Here is a 21249-nt window from a genome sequence, read left to right as displayed (position 1 = left end):
TGCAATGATGGGCAATGGAGAGGCTGCAGATGGCCACTGATCAGGCTGCAATGATGGGCAATGGCGAGGCTGCAGATGGGTACTGATCAGGCTGCAATGGTGGGCAATGGCGAGGCTGCAGATGGGTACTGATCAGGCTGCAATGGCGAGGCTGCAGATGGGCACTGATCAGGCTGCAATGGTGGGCAATGGCGAGGCTGCAGATGGGCACTGATCAGGCTGCAATGATGGGCAATGGCGAGGCTGCAGATGGGCACTGATCAGGCTGCAATGATGGGCAATGGCGCGGCTGCAGATGGGCACTGACCCTTATTCTGCTTCAAAGTTCTCTATTTAAAATCTAAGTTTTTTTTCCTGAAACTTCCCTCTTAAAATGAAGCTGCGTGTTATACGCTGATAAATACAGTACAATTCATTCGGGTACATGGCTGCGCAATTACCAGTTAAAGTAGCGTAGTGCTAAGTAGCAAAATATGGCCTGGTCATGAAGGGGTAAAACCCTCCAGAAGTCAAGTGGTTAATATATGGAAGCCTGGTCTACTAGCAGAGAAACATAGTGGTTTAGGCCTGTGGTTATGTCTAGGGGGAAGTGTGAACATACTGTATATCTACTGTTGCTACTTGGTTTAATTCATTTTTAACCCCTTGGTACACAAGAAAATGGAAGTATTATTAAAAACTCTCTTGAGTTGCGATTTCATTTCTGAGAATTATGGCCCTGTAAGAAAAAGCAGATTTTATTGATTATTTGACATTTGCACTTAAAAAAATAATGCATTTTACAGATTAATAAATAATGAACAACATCATAGACTTTTGGTCATCTTTCTGTATTTTAAGATACATTTTGGGGAGCACAACATGAGAACTTATTTTTTTTGTTCTGTAAACTCATTTATTGTAGGACAATGTTGCAGAAGAATCCTTGAATTATTTATACATTGGGGGGGGGGGGGGGGGGGGGGGGGAATACAATCTCTCATTCATGCATTACAATTATTTATAAACATTACAAAGATCAATCCAACATGGAGGCACAATTAGTGCATCTATAGGAAGGAAAAATAATGGCTACCCCATGCATCTCCTTATAAAAGGTAGCAAAGCACCCTATTATTACAGAACGCTCTTCCCCATTGGCGTTATTTTTGTGCATCTCCACCCCCTGTGACATCAGAAACTTTCTTCTGTTTGTAAGTTCACTTATGATTGGAGGAAAGTGCACCCTGGTCATAAATGCAGCTAATGACAGATGGTCAGAGGTGCAATTGGAAAGAATTGGACATGTAATTTGTGGATGAGAAGATGGTACTGAACACCAGATTGTCTTAGAAATTGGGCCTAGAGTAGATATTTAAAACTACAAGAAATGACTTCTTAGTGGCAATTTTATGAAAAGCTCCTTGATGACCAGCTATGTTCAAAAACATTGTTCTAGTAAATACATAATTAACACCAGTGTACACTAGACTTCTAAGCAGCAGTGGAAGAGAGAGTTAGCAGGTCTTGTAGTTGTCATAAAACACACAGGGCAGGGTTCCAGTTGTAACTGGAGAGAGACAAGATTATCTTTAGGCACTGGGCAGCTGTCCATCCTTCCATTAGTCATTGATATCCATCCATGTACACCAGACAGAGCCCCAGTGCACAGCATCAGTGCTGATCGTTTAGCAGGTGGAGTGGAACACACCCCCAACTCGGGCTCCTTGTGACACCAAACTGTTATACTCCTTCACCGCTTTCTCAGTCTGGAAGACCAGAACATCGATGCCCTGAGATTTGATGTACTCTAGAGTAGAGACTGGCACCTAGAACAAAGAAATGGTGATTAATGAAAAAGTTTTGCTTAGTTATTGGTACATTACACCTGATGATCTCAAAACATAAATAGTACATTTTGTACTACATTACAGGACATAAGGCTGTAATCATAGAAGATGGGTTGACTGGACACTGGAAAATAATTTTGCTAGGGTTGCCCCAGTGCACACTCATATAACCCTAGTTGGCAGTTCTGTATGAGAGGTTGTTGCCCACTCCAAAGTTTATTGCTTGTGTATGTCCCCTGGTCTGTGACTACAGTCCTGTGTCTTGTACTGTACGCCAAGATAAGGAGTTTATACTGTAGGTAAATAAAAATTCCCTTTATCTTTAGGACCAAAGTAAACAGAACTGCCAATAGACCCAAACACAATGGTAAGAACCCAAAACTTGCAGCTGAAAGCGGACCTTCACACTCCCATGGCACTCTCCTCCATCTGGAAAAGCTGAAGTTCTTCTTGAAGATTGCATTGGCTGAGTCCTGAACATCCACCTTGTAGAACCTAAGGACCATGTGGACAGAGGACCAAGTGGTGGCCTTGTAAATCTGAGATACAGGTGCTTGATGTTGGAAAGCCAAAGAGACACCAATAGATCTGATGGAAATAAGCTCTGATAGGGAAAGGTAGTAAGCCCTGCAGGTAAGTTGTCTACTCTACCTGACAATGGTGGAGCAGGAGGTCCTCTACGAGAGTCTGCAGTCTGACTGTACCTTGACTGGTTGATCTTGCAGAAGTGCTGTAGAGTTAATCTGACTATCAGTTCCAGAATGTTGATGGGGAGTCTTGACTATGCTGAACATCTCACCCACCTCAAGGCTCCCAACATTGAGTCAGCAGGCTCCAGGCAGATCTGCACCTCCTGGGCAGTTTTTGCTGAAGCAAACTCCACCAATATCTTCACATCACAAGACCTCAGAAATGGCAGTGGTGGCACAACAAAAGCCTGCATTGATTTTTTACAAAGGGTTACAACAGGAAGAAGAAGCCCCACTACTGCATCATGTATGTGCAGGAACCAGCCTTCCTAAGAATGTAGAGTAGATAGATCAATGATTTCACTGCTGACCCACCTGCAGCGCCTCGGTCATTCCACAGCCAATCACCAACGTCTTCACCCCTTTCTTCACAACTTCCTCTACGTCTGCCGGCTGGACACCCGGATAGTGCTGTTGGAGATTGAAACATATTAGTTCCCCATTTATAATTGTATAAAGTTGTCAATACACCTTAAAGCAGAACTGCAGCCAAAAACAACATGATGAAAATAAATGGCCTATTAAAAGATTAATTAAAAACAAACTTGCTGCAAAAATCAGCTTCTAGCCAGAGCTATATCCCACAGTACTTATTTTCAGCCACTGGATATCCTTCGTCCCATGTCCAATATCATTCAACCCTCTTCTCCAAGCCCAGGTCGTCCTGGGCCCATGTTGCACAGTGATGATCTCACTTCTGTCACTCTTTCTCCTATCAGCATTCTTCTTGATGGCACATTACCCACCTCCCATTCGCGCTATAGCCGAAAGATGGCAACAGCCTGAGCTCACAATGCCGGGAGGGCGTCAGTGGACTTTATAGGTCCCCTCAAGGCATGGAGCCACCTCTGAAGAGGTACCCTGTGACAGGGATATTTGGACCAGATCAGTGAAGAAGAAAGTAGTATCTAGTATTTCAGTTGTACAGTACAGGCCACAAGACTTGTATTTTTAGACCATGGAACATATCCAAACAATAAACTAAGCGGTGGGCAACAATGCAGAAAACTAAACTGCCAACAGGCGCACAAAAAACAAGGGTTAAAATGAAAAAAGACTGAGATGGCAGCCTAAAGCACCTCGCTAACAAAGGTTGCATCAGCCAAGGCCTAAACACCCACCTGGTAGATCCTTGAAAATATGTGAACAGAGGACCAGGTTGTAGGACGAGGTGGTGAATCCAGGAAGCAGATGCCTAAAGCTAAAAGTGCAATGGGCTCTGATAGAGAAAAAAGGTACTCCAACCCCAAGGGTCTATGTTCTGGACAGGAGTTGCCTGATCCACCTAGCAATTGTGGACTGGGAAGCAGTGTGCCCTCTACAAGGGCCCACAGGCAAGGCTGTGGCCTTCAAGTAGATCCTGACAGTCCTGATCACTTCTAGGCAATGCACTGTAGATCCTTGTCATGTTTTGGGGTAGATCAAAAGGGAAAAGAAAAATAATGTTCTCATTGAAGTGGGAAAAAAAAAAAAAAAAAAAAAAAAAGAGAAAACCTTTGTTAAGAAGAAAGGCTTTAGTCTCAAAACCACTTTGTTCTTGTGTAAAACAAGAAAGGGATCTTTAAAAGGAGCTGCCAAATCACTCACATGTCTAACAGATGTAATGACCTCCAGGGAGACAACCTTACAAGCTAGGTCTTCCAACTTAATATACTTAATCAGTTCAAAGGGAAGTCTCTAGTACAGAGAGCACCAGGTTAAGATGACAAGGTGACACAGGTCAAATTGAGAGATTATTATGAGAGCTCCCTGAAGAAAAGTAATAACAAGGTTTTGAGAGGCACAAGGTTTCTGGAATATAAGGCAGAAATCTGTCCCTTGAAGGTACTTATGCCGCGTACACATGGTCGGACTTTTCGACCGGACTTGTCCGACGGACCAAATCCGGCGGACAATCCGATAGTGTGTGGGCTTCACCGGACCTTCGGCGGACTTTTCCAGTCGCAAATCTGACGGACTTTAGATTTGGAACTTGCTTCAAATCTTTACGTCGTAACTCCACCGGACCCAGAAATCCGCTCATCTGTATGCTAGTCCGACGGACAAAAACCCACGCTAGGGCAGTTATTGGCTACTGACTATCAACTTCCTTATTTTAGTCCAGTGTACGTCATCACGTACGAATCCGTCGGACTTTGGTGTGATCGTGTGTAGGCAAGTCCGTTCGTTAGAAAGTCCGCCAAAAGTCCGCCGAACGGGCTGTCGAACTTTTGTAGCTGAAAAGTCTGACCGTGTGTACGTGGCATTAGTGCCAGATGCTGGTCAGGACCAGACAGGCTAAAATAGGAGTGGTGGAGTATTCCCATGGGACTTAGCTTCTTGTTCTTGCACCAGGCAAAGTAAGCTTTCAGTGTGCGATGGTAACCCTAATGCCGCGTACAGACAATCGGATTTTCCGACAACAAAAACCATGGATTTTTTTTTCTGACGGATGTTGGCTCAGACTTGTCTTGCATACACACGGCCACACAAATGTTGTCGGAAATTCCGAACGTCAAGAACGTGGTGACGTACAACACGTATGACGAGCCGAGAAAAATAAAGTTCAATAGCCAGTGCTCTTCTGCTTGATTCCGAGCATGCGTGGAATTTTGTATGTCGGAATTGTCTACACACGCTCGGAATTTACGACAACGGATTTTGTTGTCGGAAAATTTGAGATCCAGCTCTCAAGCATCTGTTGTTGGAAATTCCGAAAGAAAATGTCCGATGGAGCCTACACACGGTCGGAATTTCCGACAACAAGCTCACATCCAACATTTGTTGTCGGAAATTCCGATCGTGTGTACGAGGCATTACTGGAGTTGGATTTTCTTGTTCTGAGCAAGGTTGAAATAACAGAGTCAGAAGTACCCCTATCCTTTAAAACTTGGGTTTCAACAGCCATGCCATTAATGCCAGCGGGTGTGAAACAGGATGGAACAGGGAGCCTTGGGCCAGTAGGTCTGGTCTGTTTGGAAAGCTTGTTTGCCAGAAGTCTAAAGATATCAGATATCTAAATATCTGGGTACCATTTTTTTCAGAGCCAATTTGGTGCAATGGGAGCATCCATTGTGAAGACTATAGGAGAAGTATGGGACTGGTGTGGTAAATCTGTAGCTCTCCTAAAACTGTGTTTTGTTTGCCCCATATTGGCACTATATCCACTGAAATAGGGTAAATGCAAGTAAGCAATTAACATTGTGCACAGTAGAGTAGGGACTGGCCAGAAAGGGATTACTTTGACGCAGAATGCCACCTTGAACATGTATTGCAGCGTATGTGAAACAAAAATACCTGTTTTTATCCAGTTTGCTAAAAATGTTTAGGAGTGTATAGCAGTGTGCTGAGGGTTGATTGAGATTTTTCCGTGTGTTTAATCCACACATACAGTTGCAGCAGGGGGGTTTGGCCTGTTCAGTGCTTCACACACACACACACACACAGGTAAGGTTCAGGGCACGGAATGGGGCTCTGGCTGCATGTCTGTCGGTATGTGAGTGGTGCAGGGTGGAGAGACATATGCAGGGAGTAGAGGGGGACAAGGTGCCTGTAAAAGTCCTCAGACAGAATCTCAATTGACAACTGGATCCAGGTGTTGCATAATAATGCACTATAGAATGACACTTCTATAAGAGTGGGGGGGGGGGGGGGGTACACTGGGGCGGTTTGCAGGCGTTATTGCGCTAAAAATACCGCCTGCAAACCGCCCCTAAACAGCCTCCGCTGTTTGTTCAGTGTGAAAGCCCGAGGACTTTCACACTGAAGCGGTGCGCTGGCAGGACGGTAAAAAAAGTCCTGCGAGCCGCATCTTTGGAGCGGTGAAGGAGCGGTGTGTCCACCGCTCCTAAACCGCTCCTGCCCATTGAAATCAATGGGACAGCGCAGCTATACCACGGTAATACTGTGGCTATAGCCGCGCTGTACGAGCGGGTTTAACCCTTTTTCGGCCGCCAGCAGGGGTTAAAACCGCACCGCTAGCGGCCGAATACAGCCGCAAAAACAACGGTAAAACAGCGCTAAAAATAGCGCTGTTTTACCGCCGACGCCCCCAACCGCCCCAGTGTGAAAGGGGCCTTAGGGCAGCAACACTTACTTCAGTTCCAGTCTCCCTCCAGTCCCAGGTCCTGCTTCCTCCTGGCCAGACCTTGCAGTCTTTATAATGCTGTCCACCAACACTCATATTGCCCCAGGAGATCCTGGAGATTTCGGGAGAAGACATCCTTTAAAAAAAAAAAAAAAACGATCAGAACACAGCTTTAGATAAAGGAGCCTGGGCAATGGAGAGGTAACGTGGCCTCTAGTTAGCGCAGTTTAAGCAATTACAGAGCCTTGAAAAAGTATTCATACCCCTTGAAATTTTCCACATTTTGTCATGTTACAACCAAAAACGTAAATGTATTTTATTGGGATTTTATGTGATAGACCAACACAAAGTCTCACATAATTGAGAAGTGGAATGAAAATGATAAAATGGTTTTCATAATTTGTTTACAAATAAATATCTGAAAGGTGTGGCGTGTATTTGTATTCAGCCCCCTTTACTCTGATACCCCTAACTAGAATCTAGTGGAACCATTTGCCTTCAGAAGTCAGCTCGTTAATAAATTGAGAGGTTCACAGAACAGCTGTGGGCTCTGAGGTTTGTTAGAGAACCTTAGTGAACAAACAGCATCACGAAGGCCAAGGAACACACCAGACAGGTCCGGGATAAAGTTGTAGAGAAGCATAAAGCAGGGTTACGTTATAAAAAAAAATATCCCAAGCTTTGAACATCTCATGGAGCACTGTTCCATCCATCATCCGAAAATGGAAAGAGTATGGCACAACTGCAAACCTACCAAGACATGGCCGTCCACCTAAACTGACAGGCCGGGCAAGAAGAGCATTAATCATAGAAGCAGCCAAGACGCCCATGGTAACTCTGGAGGAGCTGCAGAGATCCACAGCTCAGGTGGGAGAATCTGTCCACAGGACAAATATTAGTTGTGCTCTCCACAAATCTGGCCTTTATGGAAGAGTGGCAAGAAGAAAGTCATTGTGAAAGAATGCCATAAGAGCCATGTCGGGAGGACAGCAAACATGTGGAAGAAGGTGCTCTGGTCAAATGAGACCAAAATTGAACTTTATGGCCTAAAAGAAAAAAATGCTATGTGTGGCAGAGAACTAACACTGCACATCACCCTGACAACACCATCCCCACCATGGAACATATTGGTGGCAGCATCATGTTGTGGGGATGCTTTTCTTCAGCAGGGACAGGGAAGCTGCTCAGAGTTGATGGGAAGATGGATGGAGCCAAATACAAGTTGATCTTATGAGAAAACCTGTTAAGAGTCTGCAAAAGACTTGAGACTGGGGCGGAGGTTCACCTTCCAGCAGGACAACGACCCTAAACATACAGCCAGAGCTACAATGGAATGGTTCAGATCAAAGCATATTCATGTGTTAGAATGGCCCAAAGTCCAGATCTAAATGCAATTGAGAATCTGTGGCAAGACTTTAAAATTTGATGTTCACAGACGTTCTCCATCCAATCTGACAGAGCTTGAGATATTTTGCAAAGAAGAATGGGCAAAAATGTCCCTCTCTAGATGTGCAAAGCTGGTAGAGACATCCCCAAAAAGACTTGCAGCTGTAATTGCAGAGAAAAGAGGTTCTACAAAGTATTGACTCAGGGGGCTGAATACAAATGTACCCCACACTTTTCACATATTTATTTGTAAAAAATGTTGAAAACCATTGATCATTTTCCTTCCACTTCACAATTATGTGCCACTTTGTGTTGGTCTATCGCATAAAATTTATGACTTTGGTTGTAACATGACCAAATGTGGAAAATTTCAAGGGGTATGAATACTTTAAGGCACTGTAAATCCTTGCCTCACCTATAATCTAAGTGTAGTTCATTATACCGGGGCCAAAACTTTAGTCATTTTCTGTCATTTTGATAACATAAGAGGATAAAAGACCTTTGAGCTAAGAATATGAAAGGGAAGAAAAATTGCAAGTTAGACTTACCGGTAACTTGTTTTCCAATAGGCTTTCAGGACAGCACCCGAGAGATCATGGCTCCTCCTCCCACAGGAAACACCTCATCAATTAAGTCTTTAAATTGGAATCCTCCACGTTGCCTCATCAGTTGTTTGTAGAGAACTCCAGCCCCAGCTGCAACACATAAGCGACAGTTATATCATAGTATTACAGCATTAGCATAAACAAAGGGCGGGTTACTGCTGTCCTGAAAGCCTATTGGAAAACAAGTTACCGGTAAGTCTAACTTGCAATTTTCCAAAACGTCTTTCAGGACAGAACCCGAGAGGATAATCGAGACTTACTCCATTTAGGGTGGGACAACAGCCTGTAAGACTTTCCTTCCAAAAGCCTGGTCCCCAGCCGTCATGAGATCTAACCTATAATGACGGGCAAAGGTTGTCAGACTTGTCCAAGTAGCTGCCTTACAGATTTGTTTGGGGGTGGCGCCAGCTTTTTCTGCCCAACTCACCGCGGAAGCTCTTGTAGAATGAGCCCGGACATTTAATGGACTCTCCTGACCTGTAAGGGAATAGGCTTCTGAGATAGCCATTCTCAACCATCTGGCAATGGTTCCTCTAGAAGCTTGTCTTCCTTTTTTATTACCGGAAAATAAAACAAACAGAGCATCTGAACATCTAAAGTCTTTAGTGTTTTCCAAGTAACTCAAGACTGCTCTTTTAACATCCAGGGTATGGAATTCTTCTTCCTTCTTACCCGATGGATTAGAACAAAAAGGTAGGAAGTATTATTTCCTGAGTTCGATTCTGGATCGAAGCGACCTTCGGCAAAAAATTAGGATCCGTCTTCAGAACAATTCGGTCTGAAAAAATGGAAAAGAAAGGCTCCCTGATTGATAAGGCTTGCAGCTCACTGACTCTTCGAGCTGTTGTAACAGCCACTAAAAACACTGTTTTCAAAGTAATCAATTTCAGGGAGGCTAAATTAATGGGTTCAAAAGGTTCCTTGGTCAGGGCCTGTAGAACAACCGATAAGTCCCATGCTGGACAGCTTTTGATTACCACTGGTCTAGACCGGGTAAGAGCTTTGAAGAATCTTATTACTAGGGGTTCTGATGAAATGGATTTTTCCAGGAATACCCCCAGCGCAGCAACTTGAACTTTGAGGGTGCTGACCGCTAAGCCCTTGTCCGCCCCTTCTTGCAGATACTCAAGCACAGAAGAAATTTGTTTTGGAGATCTGTCAGATGCTGTGCACCAGGAGTTGAAGATTTTCCAGACTTTGGAATAGATTGCTCTTGTAACCTTCTTTCTACTAGATAGGTTGGTAGCTACCCTCCTATCCGAGAAACCTTTCCTCTTCAAGAGCTGCTCCTCAGTAGCCAGGCCGTGAGCTTTAGTTTTGCTACTTCCTGGTGAAACAGAGGACCTTGTAACAGAAGGTCTTTTCTTAACGGAAGGTGCCAGTAAGGTTCTTGTTGCATCTGAAGAAGGGATGAAAACCAAGGCCTTTTTGGCCAGAAAGGAGTGATGAGGATCACTGTTGTCTCCTCCTTCCTGATTTTTGCTATGACCCGAGGGATAAGCTGAAACGGGGGGAATGCGTAACAGAGGTGAAACTTCCAATCTTGTGACAGAGCATCCACTCCCAGTGATGCCTCGTTCCTGTTCAGGGAGAAGAAGCGAGACATTTGCGAGTTTTCCTGGGTGGCAAAGAGATCCACTCTTGGGCGCCCCCATTTCTGCACTATTAACTGGAAGACTTCTGGATTCAATTGCCACTCTGCCTCTAAAATCTGGTTCCTGCTTAGGGTCCCTTTTAAATGGACCGCGGATAAGGATAGAGTATGGAGCTCTGCCCAACTCAGAATGCCTTTTGCCAAGCTCTGCAGAACTTTGCTTCTGGTTCCCCCTTGTCTGTTTATGTAAGCCACCGCCGTGGCGTTGTCTGACAGGATCTGAGTATGTTGCCCCTGGACTTCTTTCGCAAAGGTCAGTAAGGTCATTTCTATAGCTTTTAGTTCCTTCCAATTTGAGGACCTCAGGGCATCTCTTGTGTCCCACGAGCCCTGGGCCCACTGGCCGCTCATATGAGCCCCCCAACCCCAGGAACTGGCATCTGTTGTCAACCTCACCTGAGTTGGGAAGGACCATAACAGCCCCTCTGAGTACCTTGTCTGGTTCTTCCACCACCACAGACTTCTTTTTACTGAAGCAGGGATCTTCACTAATGAATCTAGTGAATCCTGCTGGTGATTCCAGGTTTTTAACAGGAAACTTTGCAGAGGTCTGAAATGGAGCTTTGCCCACTGGATGGCCGGAATGGAAGAGGTCAGGGTTCCCAATGCTGACATAACCTTCCTGATGGACAGAACTTGATTGGACTGTAGCAATGACACCACTTGTATCAACTTTTTCTGTTTTTCCTCTGGAAGAAAAATTTTTTGTTCTAAAGAGTTGATACGGAAACCCAGGAATAACACTTCCTGTGAGGGAATCAGATTTGATTTTTGAAGGTTTAAAATCCACCCCATGGATTCTAGATGAACACGGGCTCTGAGCAAGTTTTCTTGAAGACCTTCTCTGGTCTGGGCAAAAAACAGCAGGTCGTCCAGATAAGGAATAACTGAGATCCCGTCTAGACGCAGAGGCGCCAGAGCTTCGGCCATTATTTTCGTGAAGACCCTTGGGGATGATGACAGACCAAACGGGAGTGCTCTGAATTGCAGATGTACCACCTTCTTCCCTTCTTTCAGTGCTAACCTCAGATATTTCTGCGACCTGGCGGCAATAGGAATGTGGAGGTAGGCATCTTGTAAATCTATTGATGCCATATAGCACCCTTGATACAGGAGGTTTCTTACTGAAAATATTGAATCCATCCGAAACCTTCTGTATTCTACCGATTTGTTCAGCATTTTGAGATTCAGGATAAGACGGAACTTTCCTGAAGGTTTCTGAACCAGAAAGACATGTGAGTAGAACCCCTGGAAGAACTCCCCCGCTGGGACCGGAACAATGACTCTCTGATTTTTCAGTTCCTGAATTAAGGACTTCATGGCGAGAGCCTTGACTGCGTCCCTTGGGACGTTTGTCACCAGGAATCTTCTTGGAGGTTCTTCCGTAAATTCTATCACATACCTCTGGGAGAGCATCTTTACAACTAATTGATTTGAGGAAATGGCTCTCCACTGAGGAAGAAACTCCTGTAGTCTTCCCCCGACCTTGACAGAGTCATTGTGGTTTTGCGGAGGCCGCAGGAGGATTGAAGAGCACTCCACCCCTACCTTTGGGCTTCTGAGAAGACCATGACTTCCTCTTGCCCTGCGTTTTCCCTTCCTGCTGACCTTTTTGGGGCCAAAAGAAACGCTTACGGGTTTGCACCGGTTTCTTCCTAACTGGAAACGACTTTTTCTTATCTGCCGTGTGGTCAAGAATGGACTCTAGCTCTGAACCGAATAGCAGATCACCTGCGAACGGAATACCACACAATCTATTTTTAGATGCAGCATCTCCTGGCCACGTCTTCAGCCATAAGGCCCTTCTGGCAGAATTTGTTAAAGCTGCTGACCTTGCTGACATGCGGATAGATTCCGCAGACGCATCCGCAATATATGATATTGCTGCCGACAGGGTTGAAAAAGAGTCTAGAATCTCCTGTCTTGAGGAATCTGCTATGACATGGGCTTTCAACTGGTTAACCCAATGATCTAAGTTCCTTGCAACACAGGTTGTTGCCATTGCTGGTTTCAGATTGTGCATTACTGATTGCCAGGTTCTTTTAAGAAGCAGGTCCATCCTTTTGTCCATGGGCTCCTTCAGAGTGCACATATCCTCAAAGGCTAGGTCCGTAGACTTAGAGACCTGAGAAAAGGCAGAGTCCAATTTTGGAACCTTATTCCATATAGAATCTGGATTTTCTTCAAATGGAAATCTTTTCTTGTGAGCCCGGGAAAAGAAAGGCTTTTTCTCAGGTTCCAGCCACTCCTTTTTAATCATATCAGTGATAACTGAATGGACTGGAAAAGAACGGCCTTTTAAATCTCCTAAACCAGCATACATGCGGTCATGCAGGGAGAGTTCCTTCTTTTCCTCTTCTATCCCCAAAGTGGCATGGATTACCTTCAGGAGTCCTCCCACCTCTTCTAGTGACAATTTGTATTTAGAAGCGGTATCTGATTCATTTTCCTCCTCCTCAGAATCTGTATCATCTGGAGCGAGGGAAATGGACCCTTGAGAAGCGTCCTGGGATATCGGACCCCCAAAAATTATTTGAGAACCACTCTGGGGTTCTGAAGATGGCTGCGGAACCAGAGGATCCCTAGAGGGACCTGGCTCCTCTCTTAGGTTTGACCTAAAAGCTTGAAAGGTGGCCCGGAACTCATCCTTTATTGTTGACACTAAGTTGCCACAAACGGATGGAGTCTCCTCTCTGACCAAATTTGTAATGCACTCTGCACAAAGCGTTTTGGTCCAAGCATCGCTTAATTTTTCTTTGCAGACAGGGCACCTTTTCTTGACTGGTTGGGCAGAACCTTTGGCCTGGACAAACAGAAAAGAGACATGGAACCACGCTTAAAAGGCTGTAATACAGCGCAAATAATACACCCAGGTGCACTAAGGAAGAAACCTCTCATTTTCCATGTGCCCAGCAAGCCACCACCACCTAATCCCCTGTTGTAGGGCAGATATACTAAATCTAGCCACTGCAACATACCTTCTGAGGGGGGGGGGGGTGGTGGGGGAAGGGGGGGAAAAGGGTGAGTAACCCCCCCACAGGAGAAAACGGCCCAGGGTAATAGAGGACACAGTCCCTTACCTTAGCCTTGCTGGCGCCTTGGCTTGCCCCCTTATCCGCTGCATCGCTATCCATAGCTGTCTGCGGTGCGTGGTAAAACGTCCGGTTCCAGATTCGAAAACGCCGCTGCGCTGACCTGGAACCGGAAATAAGGCGCCAGGTGACCCTGCCCTCTCCCACTGCGCTTTGCGCCAGAAATGACGCACGCGCCGACCCAGAAGTGCTGCCTGGACATGGCTGAAGCGCTCTTCTGCCACCAGCAACATGGCGGCCGCCACCGCTCGTTCCTCCATGTAGAAGGGAACAGAGGACGGCCACCTGCAGGCCAAAAAAATTTTGAGGCAGCACCCCCGGACGTACAGGCTCTCCCCGAGCACGGAAGAGGGAGAGGGAGCCCACGGGACCGTCCATATAAGAGGCAAGTGGGAGGCTCACTCTCCTAGCCTAAAAAAGACCTATCAGGTGAGAACCTGTGTCTCCCAGGATAAACCTGAGAGATCATGGCTCCCACCAGAGGTGTTCCTCCAGCTGGAGGAAACACAAAAAACTGATGAGGCAACGTGGAGGATTCCAATTTAAAGACTTAATTGATGAGGTGTTTCCTGTGGGAGGAGGAGCCATGATCTCTCGGGTGCTGTCCTGAAAGACGTTTTGGAAAATTTGTATTGTCAGTTTGTTTCTTCTTCTAATCTCAAAGATCAACAGACAAGCTGTTCACATGTAGATTCAACTTGCAAGGTTCTGCTGTTATCCCACAGAACTTGTGTTCAAGACAGTTAACTACCTGCTGTTAACCTCCCTGGCGGTATGATTATTTCGGATTTTAGGTGCTGAAAGCGGTACCATTATTTTGCATAGAAATTTGGCGTTTTATATTGTAGGTCTGTAATTCTTAACAATAACACACTTAAATCTGTCCAAACAAGAGTCTAGTAGATATCCCGGGTATGATGAAGTTTGAAACACAAAAACATAAATTATAATATAATAAATAAATAATTAAAAAAAAATAATATAATAATAATAAAATACATTTCCCCACGATTCACTATCGCTCAATTCTGCAAATGTTCTAATTTTCTATCGCTGTTTTCTAGCTGGTCTAAAGCCACTTTTGACGTAAAGGGACACTTTTTGGTTGCTATGGACAATCTCCAGTTTCCAGGCAGAAAGAACAGTATATATAACATAAAACTGCATGCAGGGCATGGGCCAAAGCACTGGGGACAAAAAGGGATGTGAAATAATTTCATACAGTACTGTATGTGTTATGGTTTGTACTTTTTTTGAATTTGCCGCCAGGCTCCGCCCCCGTGCGTCGCGACGCTCGCAGGGAATGGAGCCTGGCGCGGAGAGGCTTCGGAGGAGACAGAGCCCGCAGACACAGCGGGGGACATCGCAGGATCCTGGGGACAAGGTAAGCAACGCCGCACCAGGATCCTGCAATGTAATCCCGAGTGTGGCTCGGGGTTACCGCTAATGGGACTGAAGTTTAACCCCGAGCCACACTCGGGAAAAACCATCATTAAACGCCCAGCAAGGTCACCCCGCCAGTGTCTTCCAGTGTGATCCCTTTACCTCCCCAGTGTCTTGCAATGTGATCTCTGTCCCCCAGTGCCTTCCAGTGTGATCCCAACCCTAGTCCACCAGTGCCTTCCAGTGTGATCCCTTTACCCCCCAAGTGTCTTCCAATGTGACCTCTGTACCCCCAGTGTTTTCCAGTGTAATTCCTGTACCCCCCAGTGTCTTCCAGTGTGATCCCTGTACCCCCAGTTTGATCCTTGTACCCCCAGTGTCTTCCAGTGTGATCTCTGTACCCCCAGTTTCTTCCAGCCTGTCCCCAGTGTACCTGATGTGTCCTTGTGTATTTGTTTCACATTTCAGGGTGATCTCTGTACCCCCAGTGCCTTCCAGGGTGATCCCTGTACCCCAGTGCCTTCCAGTGTGATCCCTGTACCTAATGTGTCCTTGTGTATTTGTTTCACATTTCAGGGTGATCTCTGTACCCCCAGTGCCTTCCAGGGTGATCCCTGTACCCCCAGTGCCTTCCAGGGTGATCCCTGTACCCCCGAGTGTCTTCCAGGGTGATCCCTGTACCCCCGAGTGTCTTCCAGGGTGATCCCTGTACCCCCGAGTGTCTTCCAGGGTGATCCCTGTACCCCCGAATGTCTTCCAGGGTGATCCCTGTACCCCCGAGTGTCTTCCAGGGTGATCCCTGTACCCCAGTGCCTTCCAGGGTGATCCCTGTACCTAATGTGTCCTTGTGTATTTGTTTCACATTTCAGGGTGATCTCTGTACCCCCAGTGCCTTCCAGGGTGATCCCTGTACCCCCAGTGCCTTCCAGGGTGATCCCTGTACCCCCGAGTGTCTTCCAGGGTGATCCCTGTACCCCCGAGTGTCTTCCAGGGTGATCCCTGTACCCCCGAGTGTCTTCCAGGGTGATCCCTGTACCCCCGAGTGTCTTCCAGGGTGATCCCTGTACCCCCCATCATCTTCCAGTGTGATCCCTGTACCCCCAGTGTCTTCCAGGGTCATCCCTGTACCCCCCAGTGTGATCCCTGTACCCCCAAGTGTCTTCCAGGGTGATCCCTGTACCCCCCAGTGTGATTCCTGTACCCCCAGTGTCTTCCAGGGTGATCCCTGTACCCCCCAGTGTGATCCATGTACCCCCAGTGCCTTCCAGTGTGATCCCTGTACCCCCCCCAGTGTGATCCCTGTACCTCCCAATGTGATCCCTGTACCTCCCAATGTGATCCCTGTACCCCCCAGTGTGATCCATGTACCCCCCCAATGCCTTCCAGTGTGATCCCTGTACCCCTCAGTGTGATGCCTGTACCTCCCAGCGTCTTCCAGTGTGATCCCTGTACCCCCCAGTGTGATCCCTGTACCCCCAGTGCCTTCCAGTGTGATCCCTGTACCCCCCAGTGTGATCCCTGTACCTCCCAGTGCCTTCCAGTGTGATCCCTGTACCCCCCAGTGTGATCCCTGTACCCCCCAGTGCCTTCCAGTGTGATCCCTGTACCCCCCCCCAGTGCCTTCCAGTGTGATCCCTGTACCCCCCAGTGTGATCCCTGTACCTCCCAGTGCCTTCCAGGGTGATCCCTGTACCCCCAGTGCCTTCCAGGGTGATCTCTGTACCCCCAGTGCCTTCCAGGGTGATCCCTGTACCCCCGAGTGTCTTCCAGTGTGATCCCTGTACCCCCCATCATCTACCAGTGTGATCCCTGTACCCCCAGTGTCTTCCAGGGTGATCCCTGTACCCCCCAGTGTGATCCCTGTACCCCCAAGTGTCTTCCAGGGTGATCCCTGTACCCCCCAGTGTGATCCCTGTACCCCCAAGTGTCTTCCAGGGTGATCCCTGTACCCCACAGTGTGATCCATGTACCCCCAGTGCCTTCCAGTGTGATCCCTGTACCCCCCCAGTGTGATCCCTGTACCTCCCAGTGTGATCCATGTACCCCCCAGTGTGATCCATGTACCCCCCAGTGCCTTCCAGTGTGATCCCTGTACCCCCCAGTGTGATGCCTGTACCTCCCAGTGTGAACCCTGTACCCCCCAGTGCCTTCCAGTGTGATCCCTGTACCCCCCAGTGTGATGCCTGTACCTCCCAGTGTCTTCCAGTGTGATCCCTGTACCCCCCAGTGTGATCCCTGTACCCCCAGTGCCTTCCAGTGTGATCCCTGTACCCCCAGTGCCTTCCAGTGTGATCCCTGTACCCCCCAGTGCCTTCCAGTGTGATCCCTGTACCCCCCAGTGTGATGCCTGTACCTCCCAGTGTCTTCCAGTGTGATCCCTGTACCCCCCAGTGTGATCCCTGTACCTCCCAGTGCCTTCCAGTGTGATCCCTGTACCCCCAGTGCCTTCCAGTGTGATCCCTGTACCTCCCAGTTCCAGTGTGATCCCTGTACCTCCCAGTGTCTTCCAGTGTGATCCCTGTACCTCCCAGTGTGATCCCTGTACCCCCAGTGTGATCCCTGTACCCCCCAGTGTGATCCCTGTACCCCCCAGTGCCTTCCAGTGTGATCCCTGTACCCCCCAGTGCCTTCTAGTGTGATCCCTGTACCCCCCCAGTGTGATCCCTGTACCTCCCAGTGCCTTCCAGTGTGATCCCTGTACCCCCCAGTGCCTTCCAGTGTGATCCCTGTACCCCCCAGTGTGATCCCTGTACCCCCCAGTGTGATCCCTGTACCCCCCAGTGCCTTCCAGTGTGATTCCTGTACCCCCCAGTGCCTTCCAGTGTGATCCCTGTACCCCCCAGTGCCTTCCAGTGTGATCCCTGTACCCCCCAGTGCCTTCCAGTGTGATCCCTGTACCCCCCAGTGCCTTCCAGTGTGATCCCTGTACCTCCCAGTTCCAGTGTGATCCCTGTACCCCACAGTGTGATCCCTGTACCTCCCAGTGTCTTCCAGTGTGATCCCTGTACCTCCCAGTGTGATCCCTGTACCCCCAGTGTGATCCCTGTACCCCCCAGTGTGATCCCTGTACCCCCCAGTGTGATCCCTGTACCCCCCAGTGCCTTCCAGTGTGATCCCTGTACCCCCCAGTGCCTTCCAGTGTGATTCCTGTACCCCCCAGTGCCTTCCAGTGTGATCCCTGTACCTCCCAGTGCCTTCCAGTGTGATCCCTGTACCTCCCAGTGCCTTCCAGTGTGATCCCTGTACCCCCCAGTGCCTTCCAGTGTGATCCCTGTACCCCCCAGTGCCTTCCAGTGTGATCCCTGTACCTCCCAGTTCCAGTGTGATCCCTGTACCCCACAGTGTGATCCCTATACCTCCCAGTGTCTTCCAGTGTGATCCCTGTACCTCCCAGTGTGATCCCTGTACCCCCAGTGTGATCCCTGTACCCCCCAGTGTGATCCCTGTACCCCCCAGTGTGATCCCTGTACCCCCCGGTGTCTTCCAGTGTGATCCCTGTACCTCCCAGTGTGATCCCTGTACCCCCAGTGTGATCCCTGTACCCCCCAGTGTGATCCCTGTACCCCCCAGTGTGATCCCTGTACCCCCCAGTGCCTTCCAGTGTGATCCCTGTACCCCCCAGTGCCTTCCAGTGTGATCCCTGTACCCCCCCAGTGTGATCCCTGTACCTCCCAGTGCCTTCCAGTGTGATCCCTGTACCCCCCAGTGCCTTCCAGTGTGATCCCTGTACCCCCCAGTGCCTTCCATGTACCCCCCAGTGTGATCCCTGTACCCCCCAGTGCCTTCCAGTGTGATCCCTGTACCCCCCAGTGTGATCCCTGTACCCCCAGTGCCTTCCAGTGTGATCCCTGTACCCCCCAGTGTGATCCCTGTACCTCCCAGTGCCTTCCAGTGTGATCCCTGTACCACCAGTGCCTTCCAGTGTAATCCCTGTACCCCCCAGTGTGATCCCTGTACCCCCCAGTGCCTTCCAGTGTGATTCCTGTACCCCCCAGTGCCTTCCAGTGTGATCCCTGTACCCCCCAGTGCCTTCCAGTGTGATCCCTGTACCCCCCCAGTGTGATCCCTATACCTCCCAGTGCCTTCCAGTGTGATCCCTGTACCCCCCAGTGCCTTCCATGTACCCCCCAGTGTGATCCCTGTACCCCCCAGTGCCTTCCAGTGTGATCCCTGTACCCCCCAGTGTGATCCCTGTACCCCCAGTGCCTTCCAGTGTGATCCCTGTACCCCCCAGTGTGATCCCTGTACCTCCCAGTGCCTTCCAGTGTGATCCCTGTACCCCCCAGTGTGATCCCTGTACCCCCCAGTGCCTTCCAGTGTGATCCCTGTACCCCCCCAGTGTGATCCCTGTGCCTTCCAGTGTGATCCCTATACCCCCCCAGTGTTGGGTATCAATATACTTGGCGTAACATTATCTTTCACAATATAAAAAAAAAAAAAAAAAATCAGGCTAACTTTACTGTTGTCACATTTGGCACCTTTCAGGGGGAGGGGGTGCAGATACCTGTATAATACAGGTATTTGCACCCACTTTCGGGCATAGACTCCCGCGGGAGTCTACGCCTCTTCCCCCCCCCCCCCCCCCGCTGTCTGCTGGGAAACACATGGGTCCCAGAGACAGCAGGGACCATGCGGATTACGCAGCGCGACTTGCGCAGTAGGGAACCGGGAAGTGAAACCGCGAGGCTTCACTTCCTGATTCCCTTAACGAAAATGGTGGCAGCAACACCCGAGAGCCGAGGACAGATCGGCTTCGGGTGCCGACATCGGGGGCACCCTGGACAGGTAAGTGCCCATATTTTAAAAGTCAGCAGCTGCAGTATTTGTAGCTGCTGACTTTTAAAAAAACCATAAAAATCGATGGAACTCCGCCTTAAGTGGTTAATCAGCCACAGAACCTGTGTAATTAATATGTGTTCGGTTTTAAAGGGATGAGGTGGCAACCCTAGCTGTAGCATGCACGGGTGGGTGCTCTGAGTACACCGCCATTCAGCATGCAAGCCACACAGGGGGTCCACAATCCCAACCATACGTGAAGGTTCCCTATTCATGACACATAAGGAATGACTTTCTAAAACCAGAGAGTGCAAAATCTAGTGCAGCTGTGCATTTGTAGCCAATCAGCTTATAACTTAAACTTGTCCAATTAGGCTTTGACAATAAAACCTGGAAGGCTTGAAGCTGATTGGTTTCTATGCAAAGTTGCACCAGATTTTGCACTCTCCGGTTTTAGTAAATCAATCCCAAAATGTATGAACTTTGTAAGAGGTTGGACAATCTTCCACGACCATGTAGGGAGTTTACAGATGAAGTCATAAATACATACATTCCCTGAAACCCCGTTTAGTGCCGGTTCACACAGGGGCGACTTGTCAGGCGACCTAGTCGCCTGACAAGTCGCCTCCCGTTCTGTGCTACGGAACCGTTCTAATAGGAGCGACGCAAGTCGCTCCGACTTAGAAAAAGGTTCCTGTACTACTTTGGGGGCGACTTGCATAGACTTCTATGCAGAAGTCGTTTTGCAAGTCGCCTCGGAAGTAATTTTCAGATCGCCTCGCTGAGGCGACCTGCAAGTCGTGCCGCCCCTGTGTGAACCAGGGCTTAGGGTTGCCACCTCATCTCTTTAAACCTGAAAACATATTAATTACACAGGTTCTGTGGCTGATTAAGGTGGTAATTATACACACTTGGTGCCTTATCTACATTAAATTAGCCTCAGAACCTGTGTAATTCATATGTGTTCAGGTTTAAAGGGATGAAGTGGCAACTCTATGTTCACTTCCTGATCATGAATAACAGCTTAGACCTCTCCTCGGTGTATACTGACCTCCTGGCAGTTCCTGTGTTCTTCTCGAGCCCTGCTTGTGTGGGAGGGACCTTTTAAATAGAAAAAAAAAAATCCCTACGTCACCGCAGCCTGTTATTTATGCACATTCAGTGGGCTGGATCTCAGAAATGTTCATGCCCACTTATGAATAATAAAAAAAACACGCCCCGTGTGTGACATCGCAACACGAATACCAAAACCCACACCAGAAGCAAGCAAGCCAAGATTAGAATAGATGTGACGTGCGGGTTGTCATCGGGGAGCTGGGTCTCAGAGAAGACTTCTTCTCAATCGTGTACTGAGGAAACGAATGTGTGCAGGAAAAAAAAAAAAAGCCATTATGGCAGCTGGTCATAGATGGATAGAATTTTTTGAACAGAATTTTTTTTAGGAAAAATCTTAGGAAAATTTGTACGAAGAAAATATATTGATTTTTTTTTTTCAACCACTTGCCTGCTGGGCACTTACACCCCCTTACTGCCCAGGCCAGCTTTCAGCGCTGTCGCACTTTGAATGACAATTGTGTGGTCATGCTACACAGTACACAAACAAATTTTTTATAATTTTCTTCACACAAATAGAGCTTTATTTTGGTGGTATTTAATCACTGCTGGTGTGACGAACGCGGGTGTCAGATCCCTGCCCTCCTCGCTAACTC

At 48.0% G+C, this 21249-nt stretch overlaps 1 protein-coding gene across 1 annotated transcript; it reads right to left on the bottom strand.

The window, feature by feature from the left end:
- Positions 1-1142: 1142 nt before the first annotated feature.
- Positions 1143-20738, bottom strand: AAMDC (adipogenesis associated Mth938 domain containing). The gene is made up of 4 exons (XM_073612804.1): positions 20592-20738; positions 6654-6780; positions 2894-2989; positions 1143-1808 (listed from the first exon to the last, which is right to left on the bottom strand). Exons 2-4 carry the CDS (start codon positions 6777-6779, stop codon positions 1668-1670), a joined length of 363 nt encoding a protein of 120 aa, XP_073468905.1. The 5' UTR covers position 6780; positions 20592-20738; the 3' UTR covers positions 1143-1667.
- Between the last annotated feature and the right edge of the window lie 511 nt (positions 20739-21249).

Source organism: Aquarana catesbeiana, linkage group LG02 (genome assembly GCF_042186555.1).
Source record: "Aquarana catesbeiana isolate 2022-GZ linkage group LG02, ASM4218655v1, whole genome shotgun sequence".
Classification (NCBI taxonomy): domain Eukaryota; kingdom Metazoa; phylum Chordata; class Amphibia; order Anura; family Ranidae; genus Aquarana; species Aquarana catesbeiana.
This window is presented reverse-complemented; position numbering and strand designations above follow the sequence as displayed.